General features: G+C 40.5%; 1 protein-coding gene across 4 annotated transcripts in view; it reads right to left on the bottom strand.

The window, feature by feature from the left end:
- The window catches only part of Usp47 (ubiquitin specific peptidase 47), an 89,777-nt gene extending 74,005 nt beyond the window's left edge, over positions 1 to 15,772 (bottom strand). For 2 of the 4 annotated variants that reach the window (XM_029480008.1, XM_021166025.2), the window contains exon 1: positions 15,246 to 15,772. In XM_029480008.1, the coding sequence (XP_029335868.1) occupies positions 15,246 to 15,284 (39 nt within the window). In that variant the 5' untranslated portion in view covers positions 15,285 to 15,772. The remainder of the gene's footprint in view (positions 1 to 15,245) is intronic. The other 2 variants (XM_021166024.2, XM_029480007.1) reach the window with 2 other exon arrangements.
- Between the last annotated feature and the right edge of the window lie 5,389 nt (positions 15,773 to 21,161).

Below are 21,161 nucleotides of genomic sequence, written 5' to 3'. Positions count from 1 at the left end.
CTATTAAGAGTAGACAGACAGTCTTTTATTGCCCTCTCTCCTGGTATTATCAAGCACACTACTTGCATAAAGTATGCAGGATTAGGTTTACTAGGAAACCAAATCAACCTCGTGCAAAGTTGCACTGTGCCATTGGTCATCAGAGAGACAAAGTCAAAATCACAGAGACCTTACTTTACACTAAGAGCTAAAATATGGACTCAACAAAACAAGCAGCAAACAAGGCCTAACACTGCCAAGTAACAAGAAGCTGAGCATCGGGGCTGCCACACTTCTCTGAGTAGAATGCAACATGTGCATGCATTTCAGATAGGTTTGGCAGTTACTTACAAAGTTAAACAGATACTTTCCACACAAAAAGTATGTCCTAGTCAATCTCATTTCCTTACCCACTAGATCACAATGTGGCTGTTTTATTCAGAATCATCAAAACTGTAGCAACAGCCTGGCCTACAGAGTAAGTCCCTGGTCAGGGAAAGGTACAACACAATACCCTGTCTCAAAAAATAGCCCCCAACAACCCAGAGAAAAACCAAATGTCCATTAGCTGGTAAATATCTAAACAAATTGTAGCATTGAGCAGCAACAAAACCAAAAAGACTAATACAAGCAACAACATAGATCAACCTCCAAAGCTTCACACACTGTGTGGTTCCACTAAAATGATACATAAGAAAAACAGCAAAACAGAAAGACAGCAACTAGACTGGCAGCAGTTTGCTAGGATCTGACTGGGACAGGAGCTAAAACAGGAGAGAACTTTTCTAAGGAGGCAGGAGCATCCTATATTTGACTTGGTGGTGGGTATACAACTGTATAAAGCTGTATGTCTCCACAGAATAGATTTTACTCTACATAAAATACTCCTCAGACACCTGATGCCTACTCAGACTTTCTTCACCTAGGACATGAAGGGCTGGGCTGTGACATCCAACCTCTGCTCTCCTTACAGAGTTAAAATCAGACTATACTTGCAGAAACATGCTATGTCATGTCTATTTTTTTAAGAACTCTTAAATTATTTCTGTATTGTATTAAAAAGTACACTAGCAAATATTTCAACACTATGAATTTAAAATGTCAAAACTAGTATTTCTCACGTCTTTTATATTAGAAAAGTGGCTATAGGTATCTATTTTTTCACCAATTCCTTTTCATAACCGCAAACTACTAAAATATACAAAGAAATTACACCATATGGTGTAAACTCAAAATTAAAACATTAAACATTTTTATGTTAATAAAACATGACAAGCTGTATATAAGATCATAGACAGCTTATTAGTATTTACTAAAGCAGTGCATTGTACTTTAGAAGAGTCATACAGAAACTTGACTTCTTAATATAACCTGGAACTGAGCAGCAGTCAAAGTTTCCTTAGGTAGTAAGGTCTTAACTTCACTCAGAGCATTGAGCTATCCTTAGGAATAGTTCATTCATCCCCAAATAAAAACATTCCTGGAGGGATGTCCAGTAATCACTCCGCAGATGCCACACTAAGGTCACTCTCTAGTGCATAAGTAGGGATTACTCTATATTAGGGTGTAATATCTCTTATAGCTGGTGGTACAGGAAGTTGAAGGCCTACACGGATGCTGAGAACAGAACTCAGTCCTCTAAAGGAGCAGTACCGGCTCCTAATTTCTGTAGAAAGAATATCTTGTATATTGTATGGATGCATCACCTATCAACTAAAAAGGCTTATGGCTTAGGTAGGAAATAGAGGTGGGACATCTAGAAGGAGAAAAGAAATCTGAGATAGAGCCAGATGAGAGATTCACTGGAAAGATGTGACTAGTCAGATACACGGTACCAGAGCACAGGTAACCAGCCACGTGGTAGGGTAGAATAAATGGGATGTTTTAAGTTAGATCTAGTTAAAGAAGGGCTTAGCTATAAGGTCAATGTTTTTGTAAATATACTTTGAGTCTAAGTCTTATTTCTGGCAGCATGGGGCTGGGAGGAAGAACCAAGGACTAACTTCAAGAAATTCTTGAGCCACCTATCCAGTCCCAAGTTACCCATGTTATATGCTATAGATCTCTTTATTAATCTCAAGGCTCACAAAGAGATTGGAGGAGAGCACTCAGGAAACAACAGCTGCACAGCATTCGTGAGCATGTGCCAACACAGAAGGTTAAGGAAAACCACACCATCCTGGTTTGTGTGTGTGGCTCTCAGTGAAAATCCCAAGCTCTTTTTAGAACACTAACTTCTCACTTGTAAACTTCCTTACAGCAATAGGTGAGAAACTGCTGAGGATTTCACAAACAGATCTGGACATACCCCCACGACCAGACTGTAACTGGTGGCATTTTCTAAAGGCAAGAGAGACCTACCTGATGAGCCTACTCAAGATGTTAAGTGTATCATCGAAATCAATCAAGTAATTATGTGAAAGGACATTCTGCCAAATAACACATGTAGAAAATACACTAAAATGTACTATTATGAAAAGTATTTTATTAAAAAATAAAAAAGTACCTAATTATCTTATTTCAAATGAAAAAAATCAGGTAAAACATTTGTTAAGTATGCCTCTCATTTTCACTTATATGCAAATTTTAACAAGTTGAAGGACATAAATTATCTGGGTAAAAACTCTTTCCATAAGCAAGCTTTAGCAACTAAACTGTATAAAAATTAAGGCATTCTGTGAACTTCTAGAAAACAAACTTACATTTCTTGATTCTTGATGTCTGTGTAATAAAATGTAAAATCTTTCAAGATAAACAAAGCCTCTGGACCGTTTGGACTCAGCCTGCCAGAACTAGGCACTTACACTCAATTGGCTCAAGCCCTGACCACAGTGCAATTATCTGCCACTTCCTAAAATGTATTACAACCTTTTCTGTTTTAAATGTTGCTCCCTGTAACTGAAAGCTCTGCTCTGTCTTTGTACACTGACCATCCTCTGAGGTCCAACTCAAATGTTAGATCCTCAGAGAATCCCCCTAGAAAAGCCAGCTGCTCCCTCTTTTATAGCTCCACAGTATCTCTGGAGTGCACATTTGTCTCATCACATCATCCTCTCCTTTAGGCTAGACTGGCATTTAAAATGCGGTCATTTCTTATCTCTCCAACTCTGTGTTCTTGACAGGTGTTAAGCTCCGTATCTGAACTGAATGAATGCCTCAAAATCAAAAGTAACAAAACCTTCATTAAGAAAAAGTATATGTATAATTAAGTATCACTTGACACAGGAATTTCTAGGACAAACTATAATATTTTGGTTATGCTAAAATTCTCATTCATTCTCTCTCTCTCTCCTCTCTCTCTGTCTCTCTCTGTCTCTCTCTCTCTCTGGTTTTTTCGAGACAGGATTTTTCTGTGTATCCCTGGCTGTCCTGGAACTCACTTTGTAGACCAGGCTGGCCTCAAACTCAGAAATCTGCCTGCCTCTGCCTCCCAAGTGCTGGAATTAAAGGGGTGCGCCACCACTGCCCGGCGCTAAAATTCTCTCTTAAGTCATGAACAAGACAGATACATTTCTGGATCTGAACTATCCCCCTGCAAGGCTCATAAGTGAAGGCTTGCTCCCCAAGGCAGCACTGGTCAGATGACTGGATCATGAGGGTTCTACCCCACCAATGGGTTCATCCATAGATAGATTTTTAGTACCAGCAAGTATAAGAAACCAGGAAGTGGGATTATTGGAAGACTGGAGACATTTTTGTTTTTGTTTTGAGACATGGTCTCTATAGCCCAGGATGTCCTGAAACTCTCTATGTAACCAAGGATGACCATGAACCTCTGACATTGACACTACTACCTTTCAAGTTCTGAAAGTATAGGTGTGTCCAAGCATGCCATCTTGGAGACACACAATAGAACAGTGGTTCTCAATCTTTCTAATACTGTGACCCTCTAATATAGTTCTTCATGTGAAAGGATTATTCAACCCCCAAAGGGGCCACAACCCACAGGTTGAGAACTGCTGCTCTAGAATATATCTTAATCTCGTCCCTTAATCACTTAATGGTTCTTCTCACTTCCACACCACAGGCCAATGGGGACTAACAACCATGCATTGAAACCATAAGCCAAAACAAATGCTTCTTCCTTCTGTTTATGTTAGGTATTCTGTTTTAGCAGTAGATGCTGGGGACACATGGTTTCCCCAAAGGTAAGCCTATCATTTTACCAAAGGTTTCAGATTCATTGTTTTTAAAAATATTTTTCCTAAAAGCTCTTAAAAATTTTTTTTATATCACATAGCCAATTTTAGTTACACCACTTAACAGCTGGGCGTGGTGGCACACGCCTTTAATCCCAGCACTTGGGAGGCAGAGGCAGGAGGATTTCTGAGTTCGAGGACAGCCTGGTCTACAAAGTGAGTTCCAGGACAGCCAGGGCTATACAGAGAAACCCTGTCTCGAAAAAAACAAAAAACAAGCAAACAAAATAGTCTTTGTTTAATTTATCTCTACAATAAACACTACACATAATGATGAAAGCACAGTTCCCCAACTAAAGGCTATAGGTCTTACAGCAATCAGCTAAAACACAATCAACAACACTGATAAAGACAGTATCTTCTACCCCAGAGTTAGATAAGATCAGAACATCAATATAAAGTTCTCAACATGGATCATTATTAGCAACAAGATTCCACACCAAATCCTTACAAGTGAGCAATCTATGTGGTTGTTTAAATGAGAATGGCTCCCATAGACTCATGTATTTGAATATCTGGTGTCTAGATAGTGGAATTGTTTGGGAAAGATTAGGAGGTGTAGTCTTGTTGGAGGTATGTCACTGGAAATGGGCTTTGAGGTTTCAAAAACCCACACCATTCCCAGCTAGCTCTCTTTGCTTCTTGCTTATATATCAGACGTAAGCTCTCAGCTACTGCTCTAGCTACCATGCTTCCCACCATGATATTCATAGACTCTTACCTTCTCTAACCCTGAACCTCAAAATTAAATATCTTTTTCTACAAGTTGTTTTGGTCATGGTATTTTGCCATGGCAATAGAAAAGTAACTGAGACACCTATTAGTCAAGTAAATTACCTTAACAACTACTTAAATATATCAGACCACATTTTCTCAGGACTTCATAGCTTAAAAAACCTTTTCTTTTATTTTCACTATCTGTATTCAGTTACACATTCCAGCTCTCAAAAGGAGCAATAAAAACAAGTCTTAGTTGATCATACAAGAGAATCTTGTCAAGTCTAAAAACTAGCACCATGGATAATAAAGATATTCATTAATATGAGTAGTAATCAGAATTCTGCCTTTAAATCTAATCAACAACACATTGTACGATGCACAGCAGAGGATGCTGTTCCAAGGAGTAAGGATGGAGGTAATAACAAAGGGTAATCTTGCAATACACTGTTTACTGAGTAACTCTTTCCCACACTAGGTTGTTACTCTTGTCCTTATAGAAATTTAAGTAACTTGTGCAAAGTATTTTACCATTGGTATTTTGAACTAGAAATTCTGTCCTATCTCAGGACAAAAGGAAGAACACAAATGACAATTTACAATAAAGGCACAAACTTTCAAAATTTAAAAGGTATAATGCTGGGACTTCAGAACTAGAAAACAACAACCAGGTTGAGACAGAAAAATCAAGAAGGGTCCATCTTGCTGGCTGAGAAGGATTTCCACCCCTGCTACACTATACCAATACAACAACAAGCAGCTGGGTGGGGGTGGGGAGTATTTTTAAGAACCTTGATGAGAATGACCACATCATTTTTATCAATCATTTGCCAATTCTGCCAACTGTAATCACTTTGGTGAAAAAAACTTCTACAATAAAAAAATTGCCTTAGATTTGACACCACTAAACTCCAGAAATACTCTGTGTAATGAACCTCATAGAAGAGCTCTGCCTCTGTACATGATAGCTAAGCTTGCTGACTGAAAATCTTTAAAAGGAACTTTTTAAGTAGAAGATGGTTTTTAAAACTTTAGTTTTTTCTAAGTATTTTACCATATTAATACTGTCTTTTATTTGTTTGTTTTGGCAACTATTTTCAATGGAATCTTTCTAATGTGGCATCCATGTAGCTCTGAAAATGTTTGAACCTTCTCCCTCCATCCTGTCTTTACCCCTAAATTATAGAATCTAGACACAAGACATGAGGAGGATACATCACTAATTCAAACTAGTGGATTAAAATTCAAACAAACAAACAAATCAGGAATTCTAAGAAAACACTGACTTTCATGAAACATCCAATTTCACCCATTTAAAGTTCCTTAACAACAACAACACAACAACAACCTTCCTAACATTCACTCAGGACTGAGCACAGAATGACACAAATGCAAGGGGCATGTGGGAACAGCAAGTGAGGGAGTGAAGGGAATTCAAACACAGCTGGCCCAGTGCAGCAGACCAAACACTGAGGAATTTCTTTCTGGTTAAAGAGTATAGATTGGACGTGTGCAGTTACTTCATGCTTCTCCAACTTTATATCTAAAACAAGAGAAAAGAAAAAAATTCAAGAGCACAAACTCACAAGAAACAGAAACAGGAGCTTAGGAGTTAGAAAGCAAGGCAAGTGGTATTGACTACAGCAGGCAACCAGAAGCTGTTGCTGCCTAGCTTAAGCAGCAAGCCAGGCACCTCGGATACATGCTTATTTACATTTTAGCATGAAGTGGTCCAGGGCTGTGTGTGGTGTGTGTGTGTGTGTGTGTGTGTGTGTGTGTGTGTGTAGGGAGAAACAGAGCAGCATTGTAGACGTGCTTGTAGAGTAAGAACACTGAACAGAAAGAGCTCCCCTTTGCCCAAACTAGAACAGTTTAATCACCAACTCAGGTAACTGTACTGAGTTAAAAACCAAAGAATAAAAATATAAATACCTGCAGGTCCACACTGATGAATGATAACTGAGCAAGGAAGGGGGCATCCTCCTCACAGAAGAATAGTGGGAAATTACTAAAGGACTAGCCGTGATGACTGCTGTCTAAACATCCACAGACAGATGCTAAAATTAATGAATAAAAATTCAACAAAGGGACCAAAGAGATGGTTCAGTGGTTATGAACATTGGCTTCTCTTATAGAAGGATATCCTCTTCTGACCACCAAGAGTACCGGGAACATTTGTTGTACACAGGCATACATGTAGGCAAAACACATAAAATAAATAAGTTAAAAAAAATCAGTCTCATCTTATAAAAATTAACCAAGAAGCTGCCACCTGTGTGGTCTAGGTCATCTGGGGAACTGTTAGGGGACAGTAGGAAAGATGACCATCTTACCTGAGGGATCCCACCTGGTTCAAATGACCAGAGACACATCAGTACCATCCTCTTTGCCTTATTCAATACACAAAGGATACAGCATGTCTGTGATATGCTTCTACTTGATACACAAGTTCAATATACTGATGAAAAAGCACCAGACAAAGCCAAAGGAAGGCCAATCTACAAAATAACTGACTGCATTCTTCACTGATTAAGGTTACGAAAATGGTAGTAAAGACTAGAAAATTGCCTCAAATAAAGAAGAAAAATAAAGACAACTAAACACATTGTGGATTCTGAGGCTGATCTCAGAAACAAACAAACAAACAAACAAAACCTTAATGGAAGTCTGGTAAAAATTTGAATTTTTTTTCCACTTTGGCAACTCATTTGTACTAAGGTTGATTCAGACTTGAGAACTGCTTTACAGTCATGGAAATACTAAGAGAAAAAGCTAGAGAAAAGGTATGCATGAACTTTGTATTCTTCCCACAACTCTTTCATAAAGACTTTTAAAAAGAGGAGGCTCGGAAACTGGCCATTTCAGATATCCTAGGAGAACTGACAGCAATCTAAGTGGCAGTTAGAACTTCCAGGTTCCCTCTTCTCCAGAACTCTTCCTGACAAAAGAACAATCTTTGAAAAGCATAACCAGGCATTTATGAAGGATATATGCAACATTCTGGAAACTGGAAAACTAAATGAAATCTCATCTGCATACTCCATGATTAAGATTCACAGGACTTCCCTATTTCCTATTTATAAGCTTGAGGGGGAAAAGTGCTTTCTGTGCAATTCACCCGTTACAAAAGAAAAGGATGTGTTCCTAGATGCTAAGGTCTAAAGCAGGGGTTTTCAACCTTCCTAATGCCACAACCCTTTAATACAGCTCCTCATGTTGTGGTAACACCAACCATAAAATTATTTTGTTGCTATTTCATAACTGTAATTTTGCAACTGGTATGAATCATAATGTAAATATGTGAGATGCAGGATATCTGGCATACAACCTCCAGAGGGGTTGCAATCCACAGGTTGAGAACCTATGGTCCCAACCCATACTTTTACATAGCACCAATTTATACACTGAACCCTAATCACTAATATGATGTTTGGAGATGAGGCCTTTGGAAGTTTATTAGCTCACAGGGGTACAGACCTCATTAAAGAGAAAATATCTTTATAAAGACATCCGAGAGACATGCCTCAAATTATCCACTATGAGACACAGTGAGTAAGAGACGCTGGTTTTGAGCAAGGAAACACCTTGATCTTGGACTTCTTTGCCTCCGAAACTTTGAAAAGCAAATTTCTGTCCTTTATAAACCACCTAGTTTATTGTATTTGCTGCAGCAGCCCTAACAGACTAAACTATTGGGACTTTGTTAGGAAATTATCCAGACATGTATGTCACCATACAACGAAAGCATAAACACGGGCTGACAGTGTATGCATTCTGCATAGACCCCCAAACACCTTCGAAGGAAAGCAACTGTAGCAAAGACAAAACTCAATACAAGCAAACAAATTAATTCAGAGGAAAAAGTATGCAGAGGAAAAAAAAAAAAAACTACCAGCATTTCCAAAGAGAGATAAGTCATTTCACACATAAAACAGACTTGCAATAATTTTTAAACATTTGGGGAAAGGTGTAACTTAGATATAATGCATATTACAGCAAACCAAAACCAAAACCAAAAAAGATTTTCCCTTTTATTTTAGAGACTGTTTAGCTGGGCAGAGAATTATCACCCAGAAAAAGTTTGAAGGAATTCCTCTTGTGATGTTGCTAAACACACCAGCTTCTTCTATTTTGAAGTGTCCTACCTTGCTCTTGCCACCCATACCTGGAGGAGTCTTAGAATTCCAAGTGGTCTCCATTACATTGTCTATTTTACCTGTAGTGTTAGGTTCTGGCCAGTCAGTCCTGCTCACTTTGCAATTCATCTCATGGTCCTAGAAACTTTCCTTAAGTGACTTAACTTCTTTGACTTCCTTCCTTCATTTCTTCTGCTCTCTCCTGAATTCTGACTATGTAAACCCTGGCTCTACTAACTTGCTCTAAGTGTGTGTCTGTGAGTGGTAGGTGGGAAGGGGAGTTGTTTCGCATCAATTTTTTTCTTTCCCAAGTTTTTCTTTCAATTCTCTTCTACTAAAGTTTGTTTAAGACAGGGTCTCATCGAAGCCAAAGTCAGCCTGGAACTTGTTATCTACATAAATCAGGCTGGCCTCCAGTTCACAGAAAAACTAGAGCTGGTAGTTTCTTACAATGACAAAAATGGTAGGTGTGACTGTAAGAGCAAAATGTGTACACTCAATAGTCTTTATAACAACTATGGCTTTTCAACACTGGTTCTACTGACTAAGTTACAGGAATTTGGTTGGTTTTATTTTTTTTCCTTCCTTCCCCTTCTTTTTTTTTTTTTTTCTTTTTCTTTTTTCTAAATCAGAGACAGGCTCCTGAGCCTGTCCCAGAACCCTCCACATAACCAACTCACAGAAATCCACCTGACTCTGCCTCCCAGAGTGCCGGAATTAAAAGAATGTGCTACCATACCTGATGTACAGGAGTTCTTTCTTAAAGGTGCTGCCCTGGTCCTATAAAGACTAGCAGCATACCTGGTTTCTATCCACTAGATGTCAGCAGCACAACCCCTGCTCTTTCCTGAGTCCCCCAAACTGCCAAACTCACCCCCTGTCACCCATTAAGGACCATCTGCTAAACTGATAATTTAGGGAAAAAAAAAAACCTGAGAACTGTGAATTCAACCCCATTGTGGTGAGGGACACTTTTAATGTCAGCACTTGGAAGGCAAAGATGGGTCTCTACAACTACAGAACACTACTAAAATTCTATTCTAAAATATGGAGGTAATTATCTGCTACCAGAGGTAGTATGCAGAAACTTTTAAGCACCTAAGTCATATTCTCATCTGCTTAGAAAGTAACTCTAATAAGTTATAGTGAGGGTGGCTAGGGTCAGCCAGCCTGGAAGCAGAGCAACCACTTAGAAGGACATTTGAGTGATAAAATAATTACAGAGGCAGAGCTACAAAGTGGTAACCGTATAAGAGACGTTTCCTACTTGAAGAACTATACTTAAAAAAAAAAAAAACAAAAACAAATAAATAGATGAGTTAGATGTAGACAATCAATGAGACACCTACAACATGTAAATCACACCCAAGAGCTAAGGCTGCACAACTGTGCTTACTCAAGAGAAACAGTCAGCCCAGGGACGCAGAAGAAATAAAAATCACGATCATAAAATGTGACAGTACAGTACGACATCAACAACTACCTAAAAACAACAAGCTTGCAGAGCTCCAGCCACACAGCCCAATCATCCAGACACACAGAAACGTCAACTATCAGTGCCAAAGTCTCCTCTCCTGGTCCTGCATGTCCACTGTTTCCCAACAGAACTGTAGTCATACACAGTCGGCATTCAGTCTCCTTTCACTGCATTAAATGGTAAGTTTAAGAATGAGCCAACCTCTACTAATACTCCAGTTTAAGACACTGATGGTATTATCTGGGAAGCATCTCTCAGGCAAGAATCGATGCTCTGCAATAAACAAAATCAAAAATGACCAATGTGGCACTGCAGCAATTCCAAGTAGTTTAACAAAGAGAGATAAAATTAAAAGAATACTCATTTGATATGGTAGACAAGGATGAAAAGATTTCTTCTACAAGAAATCAGACAACAGAGAAACCAATAGTCATTGACAATCTCTCCTACACAGTTGTGAAGTTGCTGCCCTCAAATGAGTTAATACATACCCAGGATATGTGACCGTATCTGGTATCCCAATAAAGATCAGTTATTACTATCATCATTAGATGCCAAAACCCATATCCAAATGCAAAGAGTAGTGACACACAGGGAAAAACATCAAGGTGTGTAATTTACATGTCCACTTATCGAAATTTATATGCTCTGTGCACTGAAAGTATCATTTTAAAAACTTCAGTGCCAGATGTGATGGCACACAAAAGCAGGAGAAGCTCTGTGAGTTCAAGGGCATTCTGGTCTCTATATATAGGGAGCTCCAGGTCAGCCAGAACTACATAGGGAGACCCTGTCTTGAAAAGAAAAACCAAAACATTAATAAATACGTTCCTTTCTGTTCATACCCGATGACACTCGAGGTGTCCATTCTAACTTTCTCCTACAGGGCAGAGTACTCCTATATGCTACAACCCAAACCCTTACAAGGAAACAAACAAACAACCACCAGGCAATAATTAAAACTGAAGGTACTAAAAGCAAGCAATCTCAACATCAAAATCAATATTGCAATTAAGTCACATGGCAGAGTAAAACAGTGATGCGCTCCTCAATGAACACCGCCCTTTCCTTTTGCTCATTTTGGGGTATAATTTAGGAGTACTAGAATGCTGGAACATGTCCAAATGAACAAGCACGAAGCAGCTGAAGAGCTGAGGAATGCAGACTCCAGAACAGAAAAGGTGAGTGAGCTCTCTCTGCTTTCTCTATCTTCAGCCATTAGAAAAGCTCTCCAACAGAAATGTTGATCATTGACAACTATCAAAAGATGACACTAAAGATCTAGATTTATCTCAATGCAAAACCTTAAAATAACAGAGGTCTCCTAAGAAGAAAAAGCTGTTATCAAGATAAGTCATGGATATGGAAACAGCTTGCCAATTATGCTGTGGAAAATCTCCAAGCAGAGCAATAGCCAGTTAGAATTCAAAGTCTCCTCCATCCTTACAACCATACAAATGAATATTTACTAATCTATGCTCCAGCAAAAACACTCCCCTAGACTTGTAATATATATAGAAAAACAAAAGTGAGAAACACCACCTCTGCTGTCAAGGAATTCCCAATGAACATCATAAAATGTGTACCATAGTCAGAAACCACAGTAGATGTTCCAAAACGCTGTTTATGAACTGCTAAGTGAGATCTGCTCTTATGCTAAAGCCTTCTATGGAGAGAATCCTTAGGTTAAAATGCTCCAGACTCTTTGACAAAGAGGGTTTATGGACTGTGTACAGAGGATTTGAACAAGTGAAGTAAGTAGGAAAGAGGGACAGCACAATAAAGCAAGCTGGAGAGAAACCTGTTTGTCTACATTAAAAACTTGTTCCATGGGAAGAGAGATAAGCTAGGAAAGGGCAGGCTATGGCCAGAAGCAAGTGTACTGCGCTTTGAATACCAGGCTGCACACAGCCTACCCAGCAGCCACTCAACACTGCTGCCACCACTGAAAACTGTTGTCCCATTCAACCATGCTCATGTATCACAGAAAGCTCTTCTTCTTTTAGTTTTTTAAATCCAGCAATTTAAAAATCACTCCTAACTCAAACAACAACAGGCTGGGAGCTGGGCAACAGTTAGTTCATCTCTACACTAAGATGCCGCCTACAGCAGTTCTCCAAGGGACATTTGTCCTGGAGTTTCAGGACCAAAATAATCTTAACTTACTTAACAACTCTATGAATTCACACATAGAATCGGAAGCCACATCCATAAAGGTCAGACCTTCTCTGAAGCAAAACAAAGCTCTCTAGGGTTGTTAATATAGCTGGAATCGGCACAGGAAAGCTTCTAATTCTGCACTATATTGTCACTTACTAAACAAGTACCCGAAGAAATAGAAACTATTCTTAGAGCTCCAAGGTAACATGGACTGAACGTAAGAGGATGAAAAGACGAGATGGAGGACCCAAGCTCTAGTTCCACACCTGTGAGTCCTTAATTTGAACAAGTCACTTTCAACCTGAGAGCTGTACTTCTCACTCCTGTGAGAAGTGAAGTGGTTTAAATTGTGTGATTTCCCCTCAGATTTAGCACTGTATAATTCAAATGTTATTTGATAACAAAGAAAATAAAACTCATTACTAAAAACACAAACAAGAGAAAGGCCATGTTTTAAAGTATCTAATGCCACAAACTAACTGAAGGAAGAGAAGGGGAGAAAGCCCACATATTTGGTTTAAGAGATAACTAGCTTCCTTTTGGGATACAGCCCTGGTTAATTCAGAAGCAAATATGGAAGCAGAAGCAACCTGTGAATGAAGCATGAGTGAGGCTGACAAGTAAAACAAAAAACAAAACAAAACAAAAAAAAAACCACTATCTGGCTAGGTAAAGAAAAAGTCTGCATTTCAAGAGCAGTTTGATGTATGTCCCAGGAAGCAGGAGCTGTGGATAAAGTACTGAAAGCCAGGAACAGGAAATAAAGCATAAAATCCAGAAGGAAAAAAGTTAGGTTCATCTGATAAGGGAGATCTCAGATAAGGGAGAGTTCAATCGTCCCGGAGGTAAAACTAGCATTGCAAGATCAGTTTTTAAGACAACAGGTAAATTCGTGCAAAGCAGGATATGTGCACATCTCTATCAGGACTTCTACAAACAGAGTTATTAATATAATCTTATGCAGGGTTGCACTTGTTCTATTCTCTAACTGTTGGAAATTAAGGGTTAATTTTGTTTTTTAAGATTGGAAACCAGCACCAAAGGAAATGAAGGTTAACTTTCTCTTAAAACCTATTCCTTCCTTCCTTGTTACTTAGTACAAAGTACAAAATGCCGGACTGGACCATAGGAGGACTCATGTTCCCGACTTCCCAACTCTCAGTTGCTGAAACTGTTCCAGAGGCAAGATCTTCAATTCATGCTTATCTGCTGTACTGAGACTTAGAGATGTCTGATAGATAAAATACTGACACACACACAACTCAGCCTTAAACAACAAACAGGCACTCCACTGAGTTTGATAGCACACACTTTTAATCCCAGCATCAGGGGAGACAGAGACAGGGAAATCTCTTAAGAATTTCCAGGCCAGCTTATCTATAAGTGAGTAAAGTTCACATAGTAAGATCCTACCTCAAAACGGAAAAACAAAACCCTAGAAATCAACTTATTATCCATCTAAGGAAAGATGGGAAATTTTAACTATTCAGGTACAAAATAAAGTCACTTTGCTTTGTGCCAGGAGTTGTCTGTGTAGCAACAAATTGCTACAATTAAAAAAACAAACAAACAAAACCTAAACATTTAGGAATCCGAAATGATCGTGTATAAATATCAAGATCCTACCATCCTAATTTCAACTTAACACTTGGCATCTATTTAAGGTATATGAGCTATAAAAGTCCAAAGCATTAAGCCTGACGATCAGCAGTTAAAAATACATGTTTGAATATGCTGAGGATATTTATAAAGCCAACGGACTATTAATATGTCGAAATCCACTGGGCAGTGCAGGATTCTACCTTTAATCTTCTACTACTGACTGTTCATGGGAAGCCAAGAAGTCCGGGAGTCTTATGTCACTCGCTTTTAAGAATTTAAGTCACCCAAGTTGGCAACACCAGAAAAATGCCAAAATTCCACACAAAAACAACGTTTTGTCTCTCCATATGGTGAAATTAACTCGGCTATCTCCTACCCTCCCGTTCAAGCCCCACTTAACTATTTTTTCAACGATCCTGGGTAGGCCCCATTTAGGCTGGCCAATAGTACTACGAAGTAACAGGAGGGGGAATGGGGGCTGGGGGGAGGGGGGTGGGGAGACCCACAACTCTTTAACAGTTAAGTCTGCCCTCCCACAGATCTCAACTTAGGTGTCGATTTCACAAGCCCCGTAAGCTATACGCTGTCAAACCCCAGAAGCAGCACCGTCACCCCGTCCTGCCCACGGGCAACTGTTCCAGAATGTTTTCTTTGAAACGATCTCTCTTAACTCTCTCGGCTCGACGTGTGTGAAGTCTGGACTTCAAAGGCCACTTTCTCTCCGCAATACTCCCCCCCACCCCCGGGAGCAGAACCCAACTCCTCGGGTCCAGTCTTTGATGCGTTAGCCCCTCGCAGCCGGGGCTCTCCCTCGGCTACGTGGCCCCGGGAACCAGCGGTCTCCAACTGCCCGCCGCGCCCACCGTCCACCCGGCCGCACGCCTGCCCGGCCCTAGCCTTGCCTCCCGCCCGGGGCCTGCACGACTTCGAGCGGACCGCAGGCTTCGGGCCTAGTCTGGCCCGCCGGCCCCTCACCTCCTTCGGGACCAGTTGGTTCTCCTCGCCGGGCACCATCGCTCAGACTCCGACCGCTCGTCTCCGCCCTGCCTGCGGGGGCCTGGTGGAGGTGGCGGCGGCTCTGTGTCTCAGGAGAGAACGGCAGCGACAGTCATCCTCCCAGCCGCCTGCGCTCCAGCAACTGAGGAGGCCTCCGCTCAGGCCTTAGACACCAGCGCGCAGACACCGACCCAGGGCGCCGCCGCCGTCGCCGCCGCTGCCGCCGCCGCCGCCGCCGCCGCCGCCCCTCCCCCGGCCCGCGGCAATCAATGGAAAAATGGCGGCCGCCGCTCTCGCGAGAATTCAGCGCAGTGGGCGCGCGGCCCAGCGCCTGGCGCCTGGGGTATGCAGGCGGCCGTCGTGAGCTCCGGATCTTCTCACCTCTTGCTCAGCCCCGGGGTACGCCACGCTACGCTGGTTGAGGGCCGGTGTAGGCGCTTTTCACTACGGGGAAGTCGGTCCTCCCATCCTCCGGCTCCCTCTGTCGGCCGAGGGAGGGACGAGGCCTCTGCGTCACGAACGAGCTCCAGTTCAAAGCCCCCCTTTCAGCCCTGCAGTCCCCAGACTTTTCCCTGGTCCCCAGCGCGCCCGCTGCAGCCCCTCTTGAGGAACCTTTGGCCTCGAGCCTGTAAACAACGCGCCTTGTGGAGAAATCGCCTTTCTGGCTTTCGCCCTCAAGGCTCCGGTCCTCGTCTGTCCTGTTTTCGTGGCCGCCCCACTCTCCTTAGGGACCTCGGTGCCCATCAGCTAGCCCCTGGAGCCCCTTAAAGAGGAGACACTACACTTGGAGGTGCTCCCCTGCACCCTTCTGGGGGGCTTGCTGTCATCCTCCTACAGGGCCAAGTCTGAGAGCAGAGCTGTGGTGCGCTTCAACCTGTGCTGTCCTTTTGAATATGTTTTTTGTAATCTCCCCAGACGGTAAATACCATGTGTTAGACGAAACAAATTTCCTATTAGTCATTTTCCTTCACCGCACTCCTTCCATTATGAAGACCCAGTGAGACGTCTTTCATGAAGACTTTTGGCAAACTAGTCCTCTTACAGCCTGCTGAGTTAATGCCATTGTGCCATGTACCCAGCATCCACAGCGCCAACTCCTTTACCTGTGCTATTGGTTCGCCAAACTTGTTACTATTGAACACCCCACACCCAAGAAAAGCTTTCTATACAGTTATGTAAGATTTATTAGAATTCTGCTATTTGTGGCACTGTAAAACATCAATAAATTCTAAAAATTATAGCAAAGACAGACATTTAAAATAAACGAGATTTTAAGTAGTAATGGTATAAAAGAAATCCATTAACCCTACTGAAAATATTTAGTGAGCTCACTCTGATTGACTAGGTTTCATTAGGTTTTTAAAAGCTAATTCTTTGTGAAACACTTATTAAAATATCTGATTCAGTGTTCAGGTTATTTCTGTACTTGGCTTTAATAGCTGTTATAAGCTGAAAAAGGTAACCCACAAAGATTTTGATCCTAATGCAAGAAGTGCATTTTCAACTACTATTTCTAATACAATGCTCATTTTTATCTGTTTCAGTTTCCAGCCATACAAAGGGTTTTGTTGAAATTCAGCTACTAATTTTCCATCTTTCCTAATGTCAACTAGAATTTTTATGTTTTAACAGGTGGGCTGCAGTGGTGGAGGACTTTCCAAGCATACAGAGGGCTCCAAATTCAATCCCTACTTCCTTCTCCCAGAAGAGTCAAATACCTTCTCCCAAAACAACCAACAAAATAAAAATAAAAATCCAGGTAAACTAAAAATTCTTTAAATACACTACTCAGATTTCTGAAAAGGCCAAAAAAGTCTGTCTTCATGTTTAAGCATACATATGATGAGTTTGGGAAGAGTGTTTAATTTTTTTATTTTTTATTTTATGTGTATCAGAGTGTACATGAACCACAATCGTGCAGCTCACAGATGTTGGAAGAGGCACCAGATGCTCTGGGATTGGTGTTCTGGGCAGTTGTGAGTCACTTGGGTCCTCTGTAAGAGCAACAAGTGCTCTTAACTACTGAGTCATCTCTCCAGCCTTAATATGTAAATGTTTGAAACTTCATCATAGAATTTTGAGAAATACTGCATCAAGATTCTCTTGACTATTGAAATGTCGATGCTGCTGTAAATTGTTCTAAAGGTGAATAACTCAACTTGCATCTCCACCGTCCCCCTGGCTGCCACATCTTGGACAAAATCACAAAGTGGGAGTATTTTCAAATCTGTTTCACGCATGCCCTTCCCATTTCCTGAGTGAGCTGGTTCTCTAGAAGCCTTGTTAGAAGTTAGGTGCCATTCTAGTTTTCCTTTTTTTCCTTCATGCTTACACTCATGACCTCTTTCTTGAAATCCTTTCTGGATTCTTTCATCTTGGTAAAAGTTGATTTAACGAAATAATAATATAGCAAGTATCTTAGTCAGGGTTATTATTGCCATGGTGAAGCACCATGACCAAAAGTAACTTGGCAGAATAGGGTTTTATTGACTTATACTTATGCATCCACATCATAGTCCTTCATTGAAAGAAGTCTGGTCAGGAACTCAAACAGGGCAGGAACAGGTAAGAGCTCATGAAGAACCCCTGAAGGAGTGCTGCCTATTGGCTTACACTCATGGCTTACTCAGCCTGCCTTATAGTACAAAGACTGCCAGCAACTCACAGTAGCTGGCCCTTCCCCCATCAATCACCAATTAAGAAAACACCTTGTATATATATAGTCCAATCTTATAGAGGCATTTTCACAATTGAGGTTCCCTCATTTCAGATGACTCTAGCTTGTGTCAAATTGACATAAAGCTAGCAAACATAATGAGAGAATTGACATGGACTAAATCTTAATATACCAAGAAGCAATGAAGTGAAGAACCCCTGAACGATTACCCACATTGCAGAGAACATACTTTTCACTTAAGAATAGTGAGATGCTGATGTTGATCTATGGACTAAATATTGATAAAATTTAATTTTTCTTGTTTATTCATTTAATTTATTGAGATGGATGTCTCAAGAAGAGAGTACAGCACAGGAAGACAGTCGAGTTCCTGGAGAGCAGTGCAGTAGAGTTGAGAGGGAGAGTGGAGCAGCACAGAGAGGGAGAAAGGAGGCAGTTTTACCCCCAGAGTTTTCCAGAGACAGACTGAAGAGAGAACAAGCTAGACACCAGTAAAGGCAGAATGAGCAAGAGAATGAGAAGGAGCCAGAAGACTAGAAAAGATTGTTAGAGCCAATTTGAGGCTAAGCAGAGCATTTCAGAGACTGAGAGAAAAGCCAGATTGAAGCAGTCAGCATGGAGAGGAGTTTTGAACCAGAACAGCTGACCAGCCAGCCAGAGTTCAGAAAGAACAAGAAAGAGTAAGCTTACTCAGAAGCACGTCTCGGAGGCTGAAAACATCCTAGACCTAGATAAGATGGTATGAAGACCGAAGTTTCCAGGACTAAGCCTAGGTTAGCAGTAAGCCTCCCAGACAACAGTTACAACAGAATAGAAGTTAGTTTTACATACGGCATTCAAAGTGGTTGGAAGGAAAACCCAACATGACTAGAGAAGAAAGCCCAGCAACACTGCAGAAAGCAGAAGACATTTGACAGAAATGCTACAGAGGAAAAAGTTGCCTGGGTTGGCTCCAGAGGAAGCATCAGCTCTTCGAGTTCATCTGGATGACCAGGGAGACTCTGAAGCAGCTGGAGCCTTAAGCCCAGAGCAAGGAATGACTTGGAAGCCTCTGGGACAGTAAATCTTCTGGAACCACAGCCACCCCAAATGACAATTTTAATGGTGTACACACTTAACAGCTAGGTGTACTGCAGTATGGTTGCTTGTATCCTGCAACAGAAAGAGGCATTCGTGAAAAACAACTAGTGGATTTCAGTCCTACTTTCCTTTGATGATTTATTCATTCACTCATTCGTTCCTTGGCTAATCTTTTAAATCCACTAAATAGCTTAACTGTAATGTCAGGATAGTACTAGTCCTATTTTACAAGGCTGGAATAAGCACTAGAATAGCCATCCCAGAGCTACTGAAGCTAGAGTATATGAGAATATCTCCCAGGCCGCATCCTAGGAGCTTCACGTCTGGTATTTTTCACTTAATTCTTTCAATAATTGTATTTATGAGTACTACTGTTGTCCCTCCCTAAGAGTGAGAAAATTAATGTAAAATGTAGACAGAGTTTGATATGCTACCTGGTACACAAAAAGCGGTCAGCATGTGCTGGCCACAGTTTCTGTATTGGACAGCACCAGTAGGGAAGACACAGCTTTGAAACTGCATTAGAGCAGGTGGTCTTAGATACTTGTTGAATTAGTTGATAATGTGGTCACTTTGCTAGACCTCAAATCTTTTCACTTACCCAACAGCTAAACTTCCTCTGTGTCACGTTGTTGACTGTTTCACTTATGTGCTGTCTCCATGAAAGTGATGTGGGAAAAGCCTCATCTAGAGGTTTGCAAGCACTAGGGTTTCAATGTGAAAGAATCAGGAGGCATCTAATAAAGTGGGTGCCGTGGTGCTAATGTTTCTGAAATGATTTCATAAGATCTTGGTGATAGAACAATGACTATTATAAAAGTTTGGCATTTGAAGATGTCTCAGTATTGCTTGAGAATGTTAAGGGTGAAGTTATAATAATTACTTGATAGCATTGCTCATAAAGATGACTATTTTATAATAATAGTCTGGAACAAAAAATGAAACAAAAAAAGTAAAAACAAAATATGGTTTATTAATTTTAATTAAAATATTCATTATAACATTTATTATATGTTGTATAATGTAACATATTATATAATATTAATACTAAACATTGATATAATATTATAATAAAGTTAAAATATTAAATTAAAAAATTTAACTTACATGTAGAAATATATTGATATAAATCGAAAATAAAATACCAGTTAGAAATTGGCACTAACATGGGACTGGAGAGACAGCTCAGTGCTTAAGAATACCAGCTGCTCTTCCCCAGAGCCAGGGTTCGATTCTCAGCACCCACAGGGAGGCTTGCAACTGTCTGCAACTCAACTTCCGAGGGATCTGACACATGGACAAGCAGACAGGACACCAATGCACGTAAAATACAAAAAAATAAAACTAATCATTTTAGCCTGGCAATGGTGGTGCAGGCCTTTAATTCCAGCACTTGGGAGACAGAGGCAGGCGGATTTCTGAGTTCGAGGCCAGCCTGGTCTACAGAGTGAGTTCCAAGACAGCCAGGGCTACACAGAGAAACCCTGTCTCGAAAAACAAAACAAAAACAAAAACAAAACAAAACAAAAAACCAACTCAGGAAGGAAACTATGAATAAAAAAATGTTTAATTTTTTTTTGAAGATGAACTACAAATCACCAGGAGCATCTGGAAAGATGCACAGCTTTACTCAAGGCAACGAAATGCAAATGCAAGCAAAGCAGGAGCTTTCATTTCAGATTGAAAACACCTATGGGAAAACAGGTTCTTTCCCCCCCACCCCAGTCCTTCCCCTTCTTTCCTGCCATCCCCCATCTCTCTCCCCTTTGTCACTTTTCCTACTTAGCAAGTAGGGAATTGTTAGTCTCTGGACCTTCTTTTTAGTTTGAGCTAATAGGCTTTGATGCTTGGTTTTCTACTTTTTAAAAGTTCACAGGGTTTTTACTTGAGTTTCACATAAAGTGGCCTAGTCCTGGTCAGTTTTTTTTATAAATATAATTACTTAATTCTTGTGGCCTTTCTAGTAGATAATCATTTCTTTCCCTAAAAGTAAAAATTTTCCTTAAAATAAAGCAAAAAACTGTTAATTACTATTTCCCCTTTTCCTCTCTCTGTTTTATGGCTTCATTGTATCATCTAAGGTTGTCACTCAAGGTCTTTCACAAAACAATGCTAGTCATTATATCTCACCTAGCAAT

The sequence above is a fragment of the Mus caroli genome, chromosome 7, assembly GCF_900094665.2.
Source record: "Mus caroli chromosome 7, CAROLI_EIJ_v1.1, whole genome shotgun sequence".
Lineage (NCBI taxonomy): Eukaryota > Metazoa > Chordata > Mammalia > Rodentia > Muridae > Mus > Mus caroli.
Note: the sequence above shows the minus strand (reverse complement) of the source record. Positions and strands in the feature narration are given on the sequence as shown.